General features: G+C 53.6%; 1 protein-coding gene across 26 annotated transcripts in view; it reads right to left on the reverse strand.

Moving 5' to 3' along the window:
• The window catches only part of SCAPER (S-phase cyclin A associated protein in the ER), a 220,490-nt gene that overhangs the window by 4,920 nt on the left and 195,553 nt on the right, over window positions 1-20,017 (reverse strand). For 25 of the 26 annotated variants that reach the window (XM_088789438.1, XM_088789431.1, XM_088789429.1 and 22 more), the window contains one exon: window positions 52-243. In XM_088789438.1, coding sequence (XP_088645564.1) covers window positions 52-243 — 192 coding nt within the window. Of the gene's footprint in view, window positions 1-51; window positions 244-2,590; window positions 2,739-20,017 lie in introns of those variants that run through there. The other variant, XM_074318191.2, reaches the window with a different exon arrangement.

Genomic DNA, 20,017 nt, shown 5'->3' on the forward strand with positions numbered 1-20,017 from the left:
GATGCCAGAGCCGACAGCTTTCGCTTGCACACGAGCCAGAGACACAGGTACCTGGATGAACGTGGCCAGCAGGGCACAGGTCATCTCCTGCTCCAGGGCGGTCTTGTTCTGATGGTTGTTGTAACACGCAGCGATAAGTGACGGGAACAGCACTCTGATCAGCCGAGGGTCACTGAAATACCGGAAGGGCAGCTGGCACAGCTTCTGTAGCACCGTGGGGTGACGGCCTGACTGTACGATCACCTGGAACAGGAAGAAGCCCAGGTCACCTGCCAAAGAGGCCCGGCCGTTCCTGCTCGCTCTCCTCCATCAAGAGGCTCAGTAAGAACCCTGGAGGGCACGACGAAGGAGCTAAGGAGCAAGCAGCCTCCCAAGGCTTCCCTGAGCTTCACCTCAGGGACATTTGAAAAGAGCAGAACTGAAGACCTCTGGTTTCCTAACTGAAGGAAACGTTCCAAGCTGAGCAGCCATTTAAGTTATTGGACTCGTCGAGGAAGGCAGAGCTGTCCTGCAGCGAGGAGGCCCAGGAAAGGCTCTCAGGACACACCCTGCTTGACACAACGCCTAGCTCCCCCGCCCCCGAAAGCAGAGCAGCCAGTCCTTCAAAACTGCCAACAGCCCCCACAGAAAGCCACGGGCTAGTGCGGCCCACCCACCGCACCCTTCCCCACCCTTGCTCACAGCGCACACAGCATACGGGACAGGACAGTTTGGAAAGAAAGGGGATTACAGGGGACTGGGCAGACTCAGCAGGGCCCCTGAAATCCTGCCTCTGGCCCACCTCCTTATCTGTGTTTCCATCAGGGCCACTGAGCCTAAAAGCAGAGTTGTTTATATAAATGAGACCGCTGTCTTGGAGCGGTTAGGTTTACAGCTGTGCCTTTGCAGAAACGGGGAGTGCACTTAACGGGCTGCAGGGAGGCCCTCCGAATTTGCTCCCTAGGCCGAAACGATAAACTAAGAAATGTCACAATCAGGTCTGTTTCAAGTAACCTTGATGAGACAGTTCCAATAGGAAAGAGCTGGGTGACCCTGCCTGGTAGACGGGGAAGCTCCCAGAAGGGCAGGGACACGGTAAAATCTAAGGTTGGACTGTAAATTGTACTTGGAAAAACACATTTTACAGGTACACACCCAGACAGGACTGCATTCAAATGAAAACCAGAGGGGAAGAGTGAGCAGCAGAGGCAGGAGACATAAATCATAGGGATTTACAAGTTTTCAAAGTGCTTTCAACAATACTCGAAGAACACACTCTCAAGTGAATGATAATGCAGTTTGGTTTCAGACAAAATCAACAAAGCAATAGTTCACATATTTTAGTTCAATAGCTAAAATGACATCAAAACCTTCAGAGAATGTTGACAGGGACCTGCTAATACCTTCAACTCCAGCAGGAATTTTACAGACTCGCTGTGTGACCAGGCAGCACCAGGCTATGTGTGCTGCCATCTCTGACACTGGCTGAGAAGAATATGCCCTATCATCTATTTTAGTGATAAAGCATTGACTTAAATCTTTATTTTAATTATTAGCTACAAATTTTGTAGCAAAGCCAAATGCTCACCACTTACAATTCATAATGATACCATTACTAGAAGTCTCTTTTCCCCCATTGGACAGAAATGAAGAACCAGTTTTTTCCTCGAAATGTCACTGTTAAAATGCTCTTACTAGGAGTCACTCATTGGGAAGGTGCTGGAGTGTCCAGTCTGGCTGGCAGAGGCACACTGTGAACTCAGACGACAGCCAGGATCTTGGGCAACGTGCACGGAACAGGAGAGTTCAGCTGCAGGAAGGCTCCCCAGGACTGCAGACCCTCAGTGGGGTGAAGCAGAGCCCTCAGGGGCCTGTCGGTCCCAGTCTAGGAACAGAGCTGGTTGTCAGCTGCCTGTCAGCAGTGCAGTGAGGACCCGCCAGTGGCCAGGACTTCTGAGTCCCCGGACTGTAGAAGACACTCATGGATGTGGGCAGTTTGCTTACCCACAGGACCACCTATGGCAGACCAGCTGCTTGTAGGTGAGGGGTCCAGCCCTGGGGTGGTGAGAGCCACCCACCCTGGCCAGCACGAGCCAGAGTGGGACAGGTAGTGGGCACTGCCCTTGGACAACATTTCAGACGCTGTGAGGAGACAGGGTTCGGAGGCCCAGGAAGGGGCTAAGCTGTAGCACCGATACTCAGTGGACAAGACCCAGGTGGGCTGGTGGCACCGGGCAGGCAGCTGGATGTCATGAGCAAAGCTGAACCATTGGCTGGCTGCATTGGGGTCAGCACTTCCCCTAGGGATGGGGAGACAGGCTGGGACGCCAGCAGCCTGACCTTGGCCTCGAACTCCTGACAGATTGTAGTGAGGGCAGGGCTCATTATTTCATTCGGTCACTCCCAGGTCCTAGCTGGTCAAATGTCACCCTGGACTACTCAAGAGAGTCACATGGCACGTGACAGTCCCATGAAGGCAAGGAATGTATATACTTCAGGGAAATTTCAGATTTACAACTCAGCGTTTTCTCTGTATGCTTTACTGATATGGCTGGTCTGTCACCTATGTTCAGCAAGGTGACTGCCACCTTGAGCCCACTGGGTCACCCACCTCTGCTTCAGGGTACATGGGCCAGCACCAACCCATGGAGCCTGTCCAGAGCGCTGTGCCAAGGCAGGGAGGGCCTGGCCATCAGGGAGCCGGCGGGCAGGGATGGTGTGGGCCACGCTGAGAAGCGCCACTCAAATGTGATGTCCACCTGCAGGGGCAGAGCAGGGTTCCGAGGAGACAAAGGCTTTTCCAACAGCATTCAGATTAAAAGAGACTGAAAATGAACTTTCCACTTTCTCTCTGCTGTGATTCCAGAATCGGTACCAAGTGAAGACTGGGAGGTCTGGCTTTCTGCTGCCCCTCGGTCACCAGCCGGTCGTGCGACCCTCGGCCAATCGCTCCAGTGCTCTGTGTCTGAGGGGGGAGAGTTTCTCACAGAGCAAAGTCTCAGTGATGCACAACACACACACCTCTTAGGCGAACCAAGTGCACACATCTATGTTGCCAGTACCCAACTAACGAAAGAACGTGACCGAGGGTGCTGGCCCTTAAATAAATTCTCTCACAGAAAATCAGACTCCTATGTTCTGAATTTAAGACAAAGCGTGCAGAAACTATTTGTCACATCAGAACACACGAGAGCACTTCAAGGCCTTCTGGGGTCCAATCTTGTTGTTCGCTGGGGATGGGCCCATGGGCAGCACGGGTCATCCTGCAGACTCCTAAGCAGAGGCCAGGGGCTGGGACCGTCACTGCAGGAGGGCAGCTTTCACCCAATGCCAGGGTCCTCACCGCGTCCTTCCTTAGTAGCACGGCAGAGGGAAAGAAGACAGAGAGGGAGAGAGGCCCCATGTGGGGACTGTCAACAGTCCTGGGAAGAGGGGTGTTAGGAGGAGGCCGGCGTGTGGCATGGCCTGCTGCAAAGGGCCAGGAGGGTGAACGCTGGCATGAACAAGGCATCTGGTTAGAAAGGAATGTGGAATAGACTCTCACCTACTGAGCCCCGACCACCGACAGGACTTGAGGCTCCAGTCTCTGCTCTAGCCAGTGAGTGTGACCTCAGTGCACCGAGAGGCCAGCAGAGAGCTCCAGGGTCAACAGTTACTGAGTCTCCAGTGCTAAGTGCTACAGGCACACAGACAGGCCACGCTTTCGATCTCAGGGAGACAAGGTACGGCTACAAAGGACAGGAATCACAGAGCCTGAGTCACCAGACAGGAAAGGACAAGGTACTAGGGGACCCTCTGGGAGCGAGAGGTCATGCCTGCCTTAGGGGAATGTGGGTTTCAGAGTTGGGTGAGACCTGGGCACTTGCAAACTGTAGGTGGAGGAATTTCAGGAGGAGAGGGAAGGCCTAGATTTGCTGGCAGCCTGTGTTAGTCTGCTCGGCCTGCTGCAGCAGAGCGCCTTGGGCGGCGCGCCGGGCCTGGATGTCTGCGCTCAGGCTGGCGCCACGGTCAGTTCTGGTGGGAGCCCTCTTCCTGGATTGCAGACTGACACCCCACAGGGTGTTTCCTCAGTGCATACGTGTGGAAAGACAGGTATCTCTGTTCCTCTTCTGAAAAGGCCACCAATGCTACCAAGTTTCCCCCAAAATGAGACCTAGCCAGACAATCAGCTCTAATGCGTCTTTTGGAGCAAAAATTAATATTAATACCTGGTCTTATTTTACTATAATCTAAGACTGGGTCTAATAAATTATAACATAACATAATATAATATAATACTGGGTATAATATAATATAAAATATAATAATATAAGACCAGGTCTTACATTAACTTTTGCTCCCAAAGACGCATTAGAGCTGATGGTCTGGCTAAGTCTGATTTTTCAGGGACACACGGTATCACATTAGGACCCCGCCCTTTGACTTTCTGGCTGGCAGGGACCTGGGGAGCCACTGCTGCGGTGTCTCGCTGGCCCTGCCCGCAAAGGACAGAGCTATGCAAACGGCCAGGTGATGGCCAGGTCTGAGGTGATAGGCAGGCAGGCTCTCTGACATCTCTGAAAAGAAGCCTCCGCATGAGCACGAGCCAGGAGACACAGGTAGGAGAGCTCAGCCTGCTGTGTGTCCCTGTGAAGGCAGGGTAGGGGCCAGACCTTGCCTCAGACCCAAGACCAGCATCTGCCCAGGGGCACAGCAGGTGCAGCGTGTCCTTGCCAACCCAAAAGCCCGGACGTATCCAAGCGTGTGCAGGGCAGGGCCACAAGGGCACCACGAGGGGCTGGGAGGGATGCGTGGTTGGGTATTTTGGTGCCTCATCCTGGGGCTCACAGCTCATTTCTTCTCGTGATGTACAGATGTCACTTTCTGACTCAGAGACCTCAGTGTGTCCACACCATGTTGCCTCAGGTCTGCACAGACAGTCCCTTGTCACACACCGAGTGTGTCCCTCCTCAATTCATAGGTCGACATCCTAAGCCCAATGTGGTGGCATCAGGAGGTGGGACCTGGGGAGGTGATCCGGTCACAAGGATGGGGTGCTTGTTGAATGGTATCAGTGGCCTCACAGAAGAGACCCCGAGAGCTCCCTCAGCCTCTGTGCAACATGGGGACATGGGCCCTTCCCGGAGCCCGCCCAGACTGGCCCCTGCTTTGGACGTCTAGCTTCCAGAAGGATGAGAAACAAACCTGCTGTTCAGGAGCCCTGTTGGTGTACTCTGTGACCCGCCTGAATGGACTGCGGCCCCTGAAGAGTGGGGTCTCCTGCACTGAGTGGGGTCGAGCCATGGATCCCCAGGGCTCCCCAGCTGGTTTTCAGGAGCTTCCCCTTCATGGGTGGGGTGACGGGTCCCATCTTCCAAGACACTGCCTTGGTAGGACCTCCGCGTCCCCCAGCCCAGCGCACAGACTGCAGTGACGTGTCCACAGAGGCCCCTGGGACACTCTGAGAATGGCACGCAGGGACGATGGACAACCTTTTATAAAGGGCAAGACACACGTACCTGGTCCCCCTGCCAGGCACATTGGAGCTGGGCCCGGAAGACTCGATGACTCGCCTCTCGGGCTGCAGGGGACACACACGAGGACCCTGGGCAGATGGGCCATGTTGCCAGGTCTGAGCTCCTTCCCTTACTGGCTGCCTGCCAGCTTCTCACACTCCTTTGCTGGGACACGTGAACATGAGGACAACAATTCTGTCCCAAACGGCTAAGCCAGCCGACTACCCAGATTCAACCAACACAAAAGGCCTTTCTTCAAAATCTGCATTCTGCTTGGCTGGGTCTCAAATCGCCAGTTCGTGGCTGTGTGCTGGGCTGTGTCAATGGTTCATCTCAAGTCATCGGACGTGAGAACGTGCAAGAGAGGAGTGGTGGGCGATGGGCCAGACCTCAGGGGTGACTGCTGGAACGTGTGACTCTGAAAGGGGCACCGTCTCGTCATGGCCCTCCCGTCAGCTGCCTTCTGGGTTCGGAGTGCCTGCAGGTCTGGTCTTACACTTGGGAAACAAATGCCATCATGCGGACATTTACAATGTTCTTCCTTGAAACGAGCTGCCGTCCCCAACAGTTGCATGTCCAGAAGAGAAAACAGAAGGTGGAGTAGGGTACTGAACGGCCCGGAGTCTGGCCTAGAAATGCACTGAGGATGGTGCACATCTGGAAAACACCAGTACACGGTTCCTAGGGCCCCGAGGACAGTGACAGGAGACCTTGAGGCTCCCAACGCATGACGTCCGGGATGACAGCCCGCCCCTCCTCACCCAGGGGTGCCTTGTCTCCAGTCACGGCCCCCTGGAATGCAGCCAAGAGCATGGCGTGCACAAGGAGGCCCGTGAGCAGGCAGAGCGCACGCCGGCCAAATGTGGCGGCAAGACCGGGACGGGCGCTGACCAGCCGGACAGCCTACCTCAGCGAGGGCCCAGTCTTCCCACAAAGTCCCTGTCAGCTGCCCACAGGGGAGCTGTGCGAGCTCCAAGTCAGCCGAGCGGTCCCCATGAGAGGAGTGTGATCCAGGGGCCTTTCCGGCCTAGAGGATACGCTGGGGCTCCGTCCACGGACGGCACCCACCAACACCAAGAAGGCTGGGGGTTAAAATGGCTTCGAACAGAACTAAGAATTCGAGAAGTTGCCTGGCATCCTTGGGAGGAAGAGGAAATATCCTTATGCTTTCCAGGTGGTCTTCAGAGCATCAGCGAATCAGGTATAACGGTTCAGCGAATCTAACGGTTCCCACAGCCCCCACTCAGTGCTCTGCACTTGGAAACTGTCCCCACACACACGACACCACCTGTGACTAAGACGACTTGTATGTTGGTAAAAGTAGGAACATTGTAAGTGCAACTGAAGTTTAGGAAGGCAGGGAGCCATAACACAAAAAATGATCACAGAGTGAATGTGAAATAAGCCTCATGTTTTACAAGTAAGTTTGGTCATCTGCTGCATTTGCTTACATGGGAACAGCCCATTCCCAGCGCACTGCAAAGCCGTGATGCTAAAGCACAGGGACTAACCTAGAAAAAGGTTCTGTAGCCATTTCCTGCCTGCCTGCCCACCCACCTGCCCCCAGACGCAGCTGTGTGCCCTGCAGTGAAACCTCCGCTCTCTGAGACTCACCCACATTCAAGGCAGCAAAACAGAACACAGCCAAGTGGTTTTTCCAGCGGACACTCCGTGGGAGGGTTGGCTTTGCTAAGATCTCCGAGTGACCCTGAGTTCTCCCAATTTGAGAGGAGCTCTATCGTAGCTTTTTGGGAGCTCTACATGCATGCTTCATCCATCAATTTCTTGCAGAATGCCCTCTGGCAAGTTTCTGAATACCGTGGTACCTCGGTTTTCGAACGTAATCCATTCCAGAATACGTTTGAGTTCTGAACTGCTCGAAAACCGAGGCATGGTTTTCCCATAGAAAGCAATGCAAAAAGGATTAATCCGTTCCAGACCTTTAAAATCAACCCCTCAAACTGCAAATTTAGCATGAATTTTACTACCTAATGATACCATAGATCCATAAAATTTACGGCGTTCGTAAACCGAAATGTTCGGCAACGGAGACGTTTGAAAACCGAGGTCCCACTGTACTTGTCACGGTGGCCCCAGCAGCACGTTTGCCACGCACCAGAAGACAGAGCCAGCTCCCGGCCTGCCGGCTCACAGGCAACGTTTGCTTAGGTGAAGACAGACGGCTGTGAGCCTCCCATTTTCCACAGTCTCAAGGCTGTGAGCTCCATGGGCACAGGCGCTATGTCCGTTTTATTCACTGCTGTCCCCATGAGAAATCGCAGTTGCTCAGTGACTGTCTGAGGATGAAAGCAGGGGCCTACAGCTATCAGCTCAGAGGCCTGGGCCTTGGAGGACCTCAGATGAAACCACCTTTGGACTTGCAAGAGCAGCACCCCAGCAACCCCAGCAGCCTGTGGGCACAACGGCACAGAGCGGGCCCCTGAGCCATCTGTCCACGCTAAGGCCACACAGTGTGGCAGAGTGGAGAACTGGGGCAGACGGAAGGTGCAGATAGGGAAAGATCAGCAAGGCCAATCTCGGTGTCAGGAATTCTAGTTTCGTTTTCTCCCTCGTCTTGTCAGAGACAACAAGTCCTCGCAGAGAGGCAGCGACGGGTGTCTAGACATCTAAATTCCCTGAGACAGACAGCCGAGAGCCCATAGTCCTGGAACAAAGCGTATTTTTCTAGCACGGCAGGGACACAGTAGGCCTTGCATTCCTCCGGCAGAACAGGTCCTGTTGCAACGCTCTGTGAAGAGGCTGCCAGTGGCCGGAGCTCTCGACAAGTCTCGTCACACCTGAAGCGCAGGCCCGGTGACCTCTATGACTCACAGGACGACACACAACCTGACGCCTGGGGCAGAGCAGGGAGGGCGCAGAAAGGGCTCTACTGAAATCTCTCAGGGGGGAATCTCATCTGCCCACACACACAATCGAACCAACGAGAGCACAGAAGCAGATTCCGCCTCCTCCCCAAGGAGCTTCAGTGATGGCAGACGCGGAGGCGACACTAAGAACAGAGATGGCGGAGGGCTCCGCAGGTCGGCTGTCTGAGCAGCAGCCCTCCTTCCAGTGGCTGGGTTCTCAGCAGAGCATCACGGAGGAAGCCAGGAAAGCAGCCAGGGTCATGGGGAGCGGCTGAGCCACATGTGGGAACAGGGGCTCTCAGGCTCTGGAACCCAGGTGACCCTAGAGAAACAGGGCTTGCTTTCCCCGTGCAGCGAGGGGCGAGGCTGTCCTGTGTCCCCCAGGGAGACTGGGTGGAAGGCGCCTGCTTCCTGTGGGTCACGGCTGTGTACTGGGCGCCGGCAGGCAGCACAGGGGCACAGGAGAGGCTGCTGGTGGGCCCCCCAGCAAACACTGCTCTACTCCTACAGGGGAGAACACGCTTCAGAAGCAGGCCGTGCTCACGGCCCTGGGCTCCAGTGGGACGTCCTATGCTGACTGCCCTGTTCCCCAGAGCACAGAGGACTGAGACGGTCTGAGCACAGCCTCGTCGCGCTGGTAATGCTCTGGGGCTCCTCGTCACTGCTGGACGATAGGCCCCAAGTTCTCGGCCTTCATGACCGGGGCGGCCCGGCCGCCCTTGCCAATCAGCTCCACCTCCTGAGCGCAGTGGCCAGGCGCGTACGTCTCAGCGCCCGTCCTCATGGTCACTGCTGCACCTGCAACGTCTTCCCTGCCTCGCTGCCCGCTAAGTGTCTTGCTCTGCTCTCACGCCAGCCCCAAGGCCACCTCCACCAAGGGGACCTCGAGCACACAGCCAGCTTCCTTTACTGTCTGTGAGTGTCACAGCGTGAGGCAGGGTCTCTGTCTGTTGCTCCCTGCTGTATCCCGGCTGTCTGGAACCGTGCCCGACCACTGCAGGCACACGTCACAGGGCTGCAGAAGGAGGAAACGAGTCTCGGCAGTGACAGCCCCACTCCCAGGCTGTGGGTGGCAGGAGGAGAGAGGGTTGTGCTCTCTGCTGCCTCTCCCAGCACACGGTCAGGGCCAGGAAGACCGAGCAATGAACTGCATGTGGACACCAAGCCCCTGATACGGGCACCTGCCCCAGAACGAGTGGACTGCAGCCTGTTCAGGGTCCAGAAGAGTCACCTTTAAATGACGCAAGTCCCAAATGCCCTTCAAACACAGTGTGTGGCACAGCCAACACTTGCCCAACCCCCCAAACCACAGGTTCTATAATTTGCCAGGACTAGGCCCAAACTACCGTTTCCTCTGTAATTTCTGTTTGAGGGACAGCCCTGCCTAGAGCGCACAGACCTTGGAGTGTTAGACTCCCCATGTCACCAAGAACATGTGCAATGACTTCATTTGGGGTTGTGTGTTGATTTGCATCATCTGTGTCCCATCTACCACATGGTGGGGCAAGGGAAGGAGGGTGAGGCTGCCCACAGAAAGCCCTAGATAATGTCGGGGGGCCTGCTTCCAGTGACCGTGAGCAAGTCCTTCTCTGTGGCAATGAGGCGAGTTGGACTAGATATTGAAGGTCTGTGAACATGTAGAAATATAGAGCAGTCACACACATAAGCACCTTATGTTCCCTCAACTGGCACAGAATGGAAAGTCTTCACAAAATATGCTTTCCCCCGCCCCCAGTTCTCAACTATTAGCTCTTACAATTTTCTAATCGAGGATCTTTAAGAAAAAACATCTCTCTCTCTCTCTCTCTCTCTCTCTCTCTCTCTCTCTCTCACACACACACACACACACACACACACACACACACACACAGTACTGGAACCATTACGACTACGAAACACTAATGGATATGTGGGGGGGGCAGGGAGGTACAAGGACAGCATTTCATAGCACCTTAAGACACAGAAATTCCCAGTGGGCTTTGGGTCTCTCTTGCGAGGAGAACTGTGTGGGCCTCCCTTAACCTGGGACCTGGGGCTGGTGCGAGAGCGGCAGAGTTAAAAATGCAGAGCCTGGGCCGATGGCTTTTCTGGTCTCATCCCAGCAGCAGCCAGAGAGCACACATACCTTCCATGCAGCATTTACAGGCTCACCAGCACTAGTCTATGACAATTTTATTTAATCATAAAAATATAATAGTGGTCAAATCTTTTGGTAGTTCAGTTTACTGCTTTCTCAAGTGAAATAAATGGTCTCTCAGATTTCTTCTGCTTTCATCTCGCTGCTCTAAGTACAGTAGGATAAGGTTCCAATTAAGGCCCATTAACTGTTCACATTGATTCATGTGAGCCATTTTCCAGTTTCTTCTCCTAACATGGTCTCGGAGTACCAGAGTTGTCTCTGGCGTGTTTTCAGTTGGGTGCTTGCCCATCCAGGAGAGGGTTACGGGGGTGTGGGGTCTCTCTTCCTGCTCACGTGCAGCCCAAGGTGGGGAGCGCACATTCCCCGACTCACTGCCTCCCACACAAGCATGTGTCCACCACCTGCTCAACGAGGCATGGCCCTGTGCCACAGAACCCTACAGGAGGGTCCCCGGTAGGCAGGGGACACAGAGCTTCCTACGGTGTCTCAACAGGTGGGGACACGCTCTGCCAGCAGAGATGCCTATGTAAGGTGAAACAAGAGTCAGAGCTGCCTGAGGGGATACTCCAGTCCTCTTCCCAGGAAGGGCAGGTAGACAATGACAATTTCAGTAACATTGCAGTGACAACACCTGTTGTAGCCCAGACAGCACGGTCCTCCCTGCGTGCACGATCCAGACTGATGTGCACTGTCCCCCCACGAGGGACGACCAGGGCCACCCCTTCTTACAGAAGAGAAACGAGCACCACGACCTAAGAGGTTTGCCCAGGATCACAGAGCGAGTCGGTGCTATAGGTGGGACCAGAACTCAGCCCAACTGGCTCCAGAGCCCACGTCCCTCTCATCACGCTAGGGAGACACGGTGCCAACGGCCCCCGGCAAAGCCCAGCCTGTGACTGCCGCTATGACAGGCTCTCCGACGTGTTCAGCACCTGGTGACAGACTAACGGTGCGTGTTCCCAAAGGAACCATGTGAAGAGATTTAAGAAAAATTGTTTAAGATGCCCTCAGGAAACTTGCTATTAAAATGAACATGGTGATTCTGGGGTCTTTAAGTGTGGTTTCCCCCGCACTGTGCTCCTAGAATCATAGTTAAGTCAGAGTAGATTTGCTGTGACAATGCCACCGACCTGATGAGCAAAGATCCCGAAGGCACCCACGCTGATAGCCAAGGGTCACATAAGGTAAGGCCGACGTTTGTCTTCCCAACAGCCCTGGGAGGTGGGGCTTCCTGTCTCTGTCCCAGCTGGGAAGGGACACTGAGGATGAGCTGTCCGTGGTTACCACCCAGGTGAGAGGAGGGGCTGGGACACGAAGCCTTCCCTCACATGCGGCTGTTTTCTCAAATACAGCACTGGCCACCCATTAAACACTAGGTGCCTTTGGTCCTCGGAACGACTGGCTCCAGTGAAGACAAAACTAAGAATAGATGCAAAGATAAATGACACCATGCCAAAGACACGACTTACATTTTTAGCTAAAAGCCAGTTAGTTCAGGGGGGCTATCTGAAAAACAGCATTGCTGTATCTTTCAAAATCTGGGGCCTAAGATTTGGCCTAAGGAGTGAGGTGTCACCTCGGCATGCTACCACTCACTCCCCCAGTACTCGTGAGGGGCACGGCGCAAGCCATGGCGAAAAAGCCTCTGCTAGCTCTCCAGGCACTGACACCCTACAGTGCTGGGCAGCATGGGGACACAGGTGGGGGCGGGGAATACACGTATGGAGGAGAAGACAGCAAGACAGAGAAGAAAGAGTGACCGTGGCTGATACATGACTACAGATACTGTGGTCAGGGAGGGTCACTCTGAGAAAAACCTCGGAGCCCCCCCAACCACGCCGATTCCTGAGGGAAGAGCAGTCCAGGTAGAAAGCAGCCAGGACCAGGCTTGAGGTGGGAGGTGTGCACGGTGTGTGTGGAACAGGCAAGAGACCAGTGTGAGGAGAGAGGAGAACTGGGCTTTCTGCACTTAGAACTGAGAACGATGACGTGTACCCATGTGTGCTGGTCTGGCCAGGACCTCCCACTGCCTCTTCGATGCACGTGCTCCTCCTCTGTCAGAGCCAGATGGGCCCAGAGGACGCAGCCTAACTCTCTACAGGCTGGAAGGCAAGTTCTCCTTACCGGGGGTGCGTGTCCAGGACCACACGGCTGGGCGCCAGGACAGCACCCAGCACCCAGCACCCAACTGCTAACTGTTCCACGGTGATGGGCTTTTTGTGGCCCCTGAGGGCCTTACATACAATTTCATATCCCAGGAGAGGTATTTTCTCTGTCATTACAGACTGAGACTTCATAGTTTACGTCACTGATTCATGGAAAAGGCTCGAGAGGAGGGCAGGCCCAGAAAACATCAGATGTACCCCTGGCCAGAAGATAACCTTTGGTGAAACAGCCCTTTTGGCCTCACTCCCTTGGGGACGTCTGAAACCCCAGCAGACGATGTGCAGACAGGCAGAGGATGGCTATGCTTTGTGCAGCGCTGGCCTGACACAGGGTCCTCCGTCCTCATTCCGAGGGCCGGGGTTCGGCGCCCTGGGAAGAGGTGCTCAGCTTCCCTCGTGTACCTTCTGTTCTGCTGCCCAGTCTCAGGAAGGGGCTCAGAAGGGCGTGACTAACCCCATGTCACCGTGCGCTCCACAAGCCCTCATATGACCCCGCTCCTGTTCTTGGTCACCCAGCCACTGCTGAAGCCCAGTGGGGTCCCAGGGATTTACCCTCCAGCTGAGACGGAGCTGTGGGTAGCTCTCAACGCCCACATTTTCCTGTTAGATTTCAGGCCAGTTCTGTATCTGACTCCCCCAAACCGAGACACTGAGAAGACAGCTGAAGGAAGGTCAATGTACGTGCACGAGCCGTTTCCTTCAGGTCACCAGGCTGAAGCGGCTGGGATTACTGCCTGGAGATGACGGCCACGGCCACGGGGCAAACAGCAGCAGCTGCCCTCGGGGGGCACCACGGCCACGGGCAGGGCAAACAGCAGCAGCTGCCCTCGGGGGGGCACCACGGATTCGGCTCCACACGGGCCCTCCAGCCGCACAACCACCTGGGAACCAGTGTGATCAAGGCCTGCACTTTGGAGATGAGGCAAAGGACACCCAGCGTTCTGGGAGGGGACTCCAGTCCCGAGCTAGGACAGAGCCGAGATGTCCAAGCCCACCCACCTCAGAGCCTCTGAGGTGGTCCCGTGTGGCCTCTGACTTTTAGTGCCCCCGAAGGTCAAGGCAAACCTCCACTGCAGGCTTCCTCAGGATATGGAGCGCGTCAGGGCCCCTGTACTATTGCTGTACCTGCCACAGCAGAGGTTCTGGGGGTTACGTCAGGAATCAGGAGCAGCTGTCCTTTCTCAGGCACGACAAGTACACTGGCCACTGTCAGTGCTCAGTGGCACAAGCGCCTGCCTGCGGGGGCTGCCAGCCCCTCCAGCCGGTGCCCGGCAATGCGGCCACAGGGCCAAGCCAGGAGCTGCTTCTAACCAGCATGTGGTTTGTGGAGTGAAAGACCTACCTGGTGTGGTGCTAAATTCAACAAAGAGCTGAGGCAAATTAAAGGAGCTTTGATTTGGATCCTGTGAAATTGGTGACTTTTAATACAATCAACTGAAATGGCTACCTGGCAAGTTTCTCCATTGTAGCACAGGCCGGGTCCCGCGCTAAGTCTGAAATGTTTAGGCAGAGGTCTTTCTTAATTATGAAATTTACTGTTCTACTTTTAGGGAAAAACCCGCCCTTTTCTTTGGCACTGTAATATTGAGAGTAACTCCAAAGTAGTTGTACTTTTGAAATTCTTAGGCTCTTCCTTAGACATGATATACTTTTATTTTATGAAAGGAACTGTATCTGTCACACAGAGAGACAATGCAGACAGCTGAATGCTAGGGTGGCAGCTAAAGCATGAGCTGCCAACACTGGGGGACAGAGAGGCCATGAGCGCTGGAACCCCATTCTGAGCCACTCGCAGTGGCTGGAGTTGGGGTTACCTCCGGGTGTGACCCGGGGCCCTCTGCCTTTGAGGAAAACCGCGAGTACAGCAAGAATGTCCGAGCAGGAATCAGGCCACCTCTGAAAGTTCCAAAGGTCAGCAGCGGGGTCTGGCAAGCTGCCACTCACACACAGCTCGACAGCCCCAGCCCAGACGGCACACAACTGGCACACAGCCCTGGTTCTGTCTGTACGCAATGTCCGAGGTGAGTACAACAGAGGGTTTAGGGACGTTTAGTCAGTGAGTGTTTGGGTCTTCTTACCAAGTCATCAAATTACAAAAGCAGGACAATGCAAGTCACACAGCTCAGGCAGTCTCGTTTGCAGAGCCTCACTGTCCACTGACCTGCCTGTTGACCGACCCCCCAGGAGCCTTCAGCAGCCTTCGCTACAGCGCAGAGCCGGCGGTCACACGATCACACAGGGCTCCCCACAGAGAAGCTGGATGGCGGAGGGTCTGCAAAAGGGACCCCGCCTTTCAACTGGCACAGAGGACTCGGGCCCTGAGAGCTGGACTAGATGGGGTCTTTCCAAATGGAGTCAGGAGATCGGTCACCACCCGAGATGAACACTCCGGGGAGAAACACACGTGCGTCTGTCACGCGAGGGTCTTAATCATCAGAGCACATTCAGGACCAAAGGTCCAATGCACAGAAAGGGAAGGGCTGGCAGCACAGGCTCATTATGCTCATTATAATAACTCAAGAGGAAGAAACCAGGGAGTCACGGAAGTGCCACACAACATGAGGAAGCTTTTCCTTTACAAAATAACGTTTTAGTTCGTAAACGCAAACCCTATAGGAAAGAGATGACGACCCCATCAAGCACAGGCCGTTACCTCTACCGCCCAGCTTTCTCTTCTGAAGTCACCCTTGGTGTCACGGGGCTCAGGCCTTCCAGGGAACAGCCTATCTGGGGCCAACACAAAGCCCACTCCTTTCTGCACAGAAGTCACCTGCTAGAGGGACTCAGGCTGCAGAAGGACCTCAGCACCGGCTCACAAGACACAAGCTGTTGCCACAGGAGGAAACAAAGGCTCTCCTGCAGACGACAGGCCCCGCAAGTCAACGTGACCTGTGACTAAAAATCCAGAAGCAGTAAATGAACTGCGTATCACAGTGGCTCCTCTGAAATTCCTGGTTTAGAGCAAGTGGAGCCAGGTTAAATAATTCCCTTTCCTAAGAACCGAAGTGAGCTGGAAAGGGCACTAACTGGACTGCTGGCCCTGCCAGCTCTTTCTTGGCAATCCCTTCCTCTCTGGGCCCAGCTTCTCCATCGATATGCAACGGAGCCACACTCGCTAGCTCAGAGACCTTCCCAGATGAAGGCGCCACAACTCTGTGACAAGCTGTGACGGGAGCTGACAGCTGCACGCCCCACACCCCTCAACAAACACTCCCTTGGCAAATTATCGGGTTTGGGGAGTAGAAAGGCAATTGAAATAAACAGTCAGCAGTTACAGAAAACGCCCAGTTCTGTGGTGCACAAGCCACCATCAACGTCACAAGCTCGAGGCTGTTCCCTTTGCCAGCTCCAGCCACGAGCACACAGGCACAGCCCTCTGTGTGGGTGAAATAAGTGTGGCTAGAGATGGCATTGCAGAGCAGGGCCCCTAACAGGTCACCTGTCACCTGTGCCTACGAGTGCCTAGTGATGGGTCTCTCCTGTTAGCACAGGGGAGCCAAGGTGTGCTCCCCTTTGTGGGATCTCGTCCTGGTCTGTTAGAGTTCGTACGTCATCTCAGGGGCTACTCCAGCTCTCTGAGGCCACAGAATGGGCAGGCAGTTCACGAAGCCAGCTGGTACCCACACAATCCACTGCAGCACAAGACGGCCTGGAGTTCCGTGAGACTGGAACGCGCCATTGGCTGTTCCAATCTCAGCCTTTGAAGCATCACAGACTTAGAGCTCATAGGGGAGAGACTATCTAGTAGAAACCACTTTTTAAGATCTTTGCAAAGTTGTGATAAAACATATAAACATAAAACTTACATTTTCAGCCGCTTATAAGCCTACAATTCAGTGGCAGTACATACATTCGCAATATTGTGTAACCAGCCCCGTGACCCATTTCCGGAACCAATCTACCTTTCTGTAGACTCACAACGCTCAAGCCCCAGAGGGCAGGGATTTCTCTAAGGCCACATGGCTAGTGACAGAGCTGGGTAGAATCCAGGCCTTCTCTTTGTTAGGCTGGAACACACGCATGGGTTCATCGCCAGCCCTTACTTACAAGCCTCCTGGGTCCAGCAAGCAGGTGTGTCCCAGAAGCTTCTCACTCAGCACCCAGAGCTGCAGAACAGCAGCTTCTCCATGTGCTGTCTGGGTAAAGGGGCGGTGTCCTCTGTACGCCCGGCCCCTGCCCAAGACACTCTTCAGAGATCACAGCACAAGGCCTGTGACACATAGAGTTTCCTTAAGAAACGTGAAATGAAATGAAATGAGACGGGCACCAAGGTGGGGTTTGCAAGACCTGGGTTCTAGTCCTGGTCTGTCAGGGTTCGTACGTCATCTCAGGGGCCGCTCTGGGTCTCTGAGGCCCAATTGCTTACCTGTCTGTGAGGCAGGACTAACTCCTTTCCATGGAACCTCCTCGAAGAGCCCCTGGGCCCGAGAGATAGCAGATGGGAGAAGCCTGGGAGCATGCTCCAGGTCCAGTGCCTCCTGGCAGTCTCGGTGTCCCGCGATTACTGGCCTTCTTCCTGACAGCGAGCTCACCTCTGCACAGCTGTCCCCAAGCCCCACCACATCTCCTTCCTGCTGAGAAGCCACAGGGCCTCCCTCTATCTCCTCCTTGCATGGCGTGGCACTCTCATGGCCCACTTCGGCGGTGCTTTCTTGTCCCATCACACCCACTCATTACTTTGCCATCCGGTCCAAGTAGATTCTAACAAGCCACGTCCACCTACCGGTCCTCTGAGCTCATGTCCCATCACCATGGGGAGCTCAGAGGTACTCAGTGCTTTATCTATGGAGAGGATTAGTCTGTGATCCAGCAGCAACCGGAAAGCTGTCTGAAAGCCCACACAATGCTGATTCAGCAACTCATCACACAGAGATGCTTTCAGCAGTTTCAAACCATCCCTAGACAAGGAAGTACTAAAGGCGCTGTGACAATGAATGAAGGAAACCTCATTTGAAATTGAGTCGGGAGGCCTGAAGGGGGAGCTCTTGACCGCTACCACCCAATGTCAATTACAGACGCAGACAGGAAGAAGCATCAATCACAGACCTTGCCTTTGGGGCAAGAAGCCTCTCCACTTTGCTGCACCAGCAGGAGGAAGGAAGATTTTCTCCTCACCCAGGAACAAGCCCAGCCAATGAGAGACCACTACACTTAGCCAATGAGAAGCCAGCCCCACCCGGAACTCCCACTGGCCTCCAATGGACTGGGGGTGAAAGCACCCCCTCCCAGCCTCTTCCCTTTTTTCCTATAAAGTAAGGTTCCTCTCCTTTGTTTGTTGGATTTGCCTAGAGTTTCTTTTGCTATAGCAAGCTTATCCCAAATTGCAATTCTCTGCTATTCCTGTGGAAGCCCACTTTGGTGGTAAAGTAATTGGATATGTATTTTCAAGGTCGACAGAACTGTTTGCTGTAGAACTGTACGCAGCAAGGTACTGTACACAGGCAAATCACTCACCTCTTAATCACTCACCTCTGCACAAGTACAGCAGACAGTGGCATGATAATATGGTAAACAACTTCAAACATAAAACAGGAAGCTGTTGTGTACACCACGGGCTGTCTACGTAAGACTTAAACATGGTGTTCACAAAGAAGGATTCTGATGTAAGGTTAAGAGTATGAAGCAGGAAATGAGAGTACGTACAAGATGGTCTCAGCTAAGTAAAAATGTTCACAGAGGGGCGGGGGTGGTCAACATAGGTACAACCTCCTAAGATAATTCTGGACATGTCATATACAGCATGGTGACTAAAAAGAACCACATTCTATTGTACACAAGATAGTAGATCTTACAAGTTCCCATCACAAGAAAACATTTTAACTATGTGAGGTGACAGGTGTGAAATGAAACGTACTGTAGTAACCATTTCACAATGCATACATATAGCAAATCATCATACTGCATACTTAAACTCCTGCAGTGTTTTTGTCAATTATAGCTCAATAAACAAGAACATATTCCTAGAAAAGAGACTGCAAGGGAACCCGCCGAAACGGTCACAGTGGACATCTCAGATGGTGAGATCAGGAATAACTAACCCCATCTTCTTTACACTTGCCTATCTTTTTTCCTGATGAAGAGACACTTTTGTAATCAGGAAAATAAAAACAGACTTTTAAAGGGAAGTAAAATGTTAGCAGATTGAATGGATACACACGAAGAAAAAAAAAGCACACAGATTTCCCTCCACTGTCCTTCCCCAAGCAGCTTGGAAAGACTCGTGAACCTGCTGGGCCTGGCCCGTCGGAAGAAGCAAGCACCAGGACCTGGGGCGCTGGCTAGGGGTGAGCACGGCAGGAGGTGAGACGGGCTCGTCCTTCCAGCCACAGGGCCTAAGAATGGGGAGCTCTTCCACGTGTGACACGAGGTTTGGGAAAGGTCCACACTGCCTATATTTCAGCCACGCGAGTCCTTCTAGAGGACTGAATCTTCTTACATGAAGTGCATGGAATGCACATTTGCCTCCATCCTCACTCAGGATCAGCACCGGGGCATCAGCCATCACCTGGGAAATACAATGGCCAGCTTGGTGTCCCTTTGAGTACAGACAGCTGAAATTTTTGAGCGCCTGGGCCTGCCTATTTGTCCTGTCCTCCTTCTCGTCATCAGGTGGGCAGTTTCAGCTCTAATGTGCAGCTTCTCACCCTGTCCTCGGCTCTGCCACCACACACAACCTCCCTGTCTGGTCTAATGTGCTGCCGGCTCATGGACCTAGTAAGCACACCTGTGAGAGCGTTGCCTAGAATTCAAACCAGGAAGCTCAGAGTGAGGGTTAACTGTTGTTCAAAGGCCTTAGATAAATGAGATTGTCAGGAAGTACTATCTGATACGTTCATTACACCATAACTCTGGTTTTTAAAAATAAAGTCAAATAAGGTGCTTTATTATTTTTTTCACAAAATGTGTAACACAGATATTCCAACTTCCTTAAGCAGCAGAAGCCTATTTACAAATAAAATCTTGCTCAGAACCCAACTAATCAAAAGAATCGAAAGCAAAACCACGCTAGGTGAGTCAAGGCCTTGTGAGGGCCCCTCCAGCACCAGCTGGCAGCCATGCACACCCAGGCAGAGGCCGAGGGCAGCACCCGACCCTAGTACTATCTACAAAGTGACCCAAGTGCAAAGATGCAATCTATGCCAGCAACACCCAAAGCACACGAATGGAGCAGCAGGATGCACGTGGGAAGGAAGCAGATGCTTCTGTGCACCTAAGAAGGCTATCTTATGAAAAACACTTCCAGGTCACAGCTCGAAGGGGAGGGCCTAGGGCCAAGCCAGTGCTGATCACGCCTCTGGGGACAGGGAGTCACAGGTACACCCTGGAGACGTACTGGGCCGCATGCAGGACACATGGGTTCCAGCAGGCTAG

Source organism: Rhinolophus sinicus, chromosome 13, assembly GCF_057876585.1.
Source record: "Rhinolophus sinicus isolate RSI-liver-muscle chromosome 13, RSI-T2T, whole genome shotgun sequence".
Classification (NCBI taxonomy): Eukaryota; Metazoa; Chordata; class Mammalia; order Chiroptera; family Rhinolophidae; genus Rhinolophus; species Rhinolophus sinicus.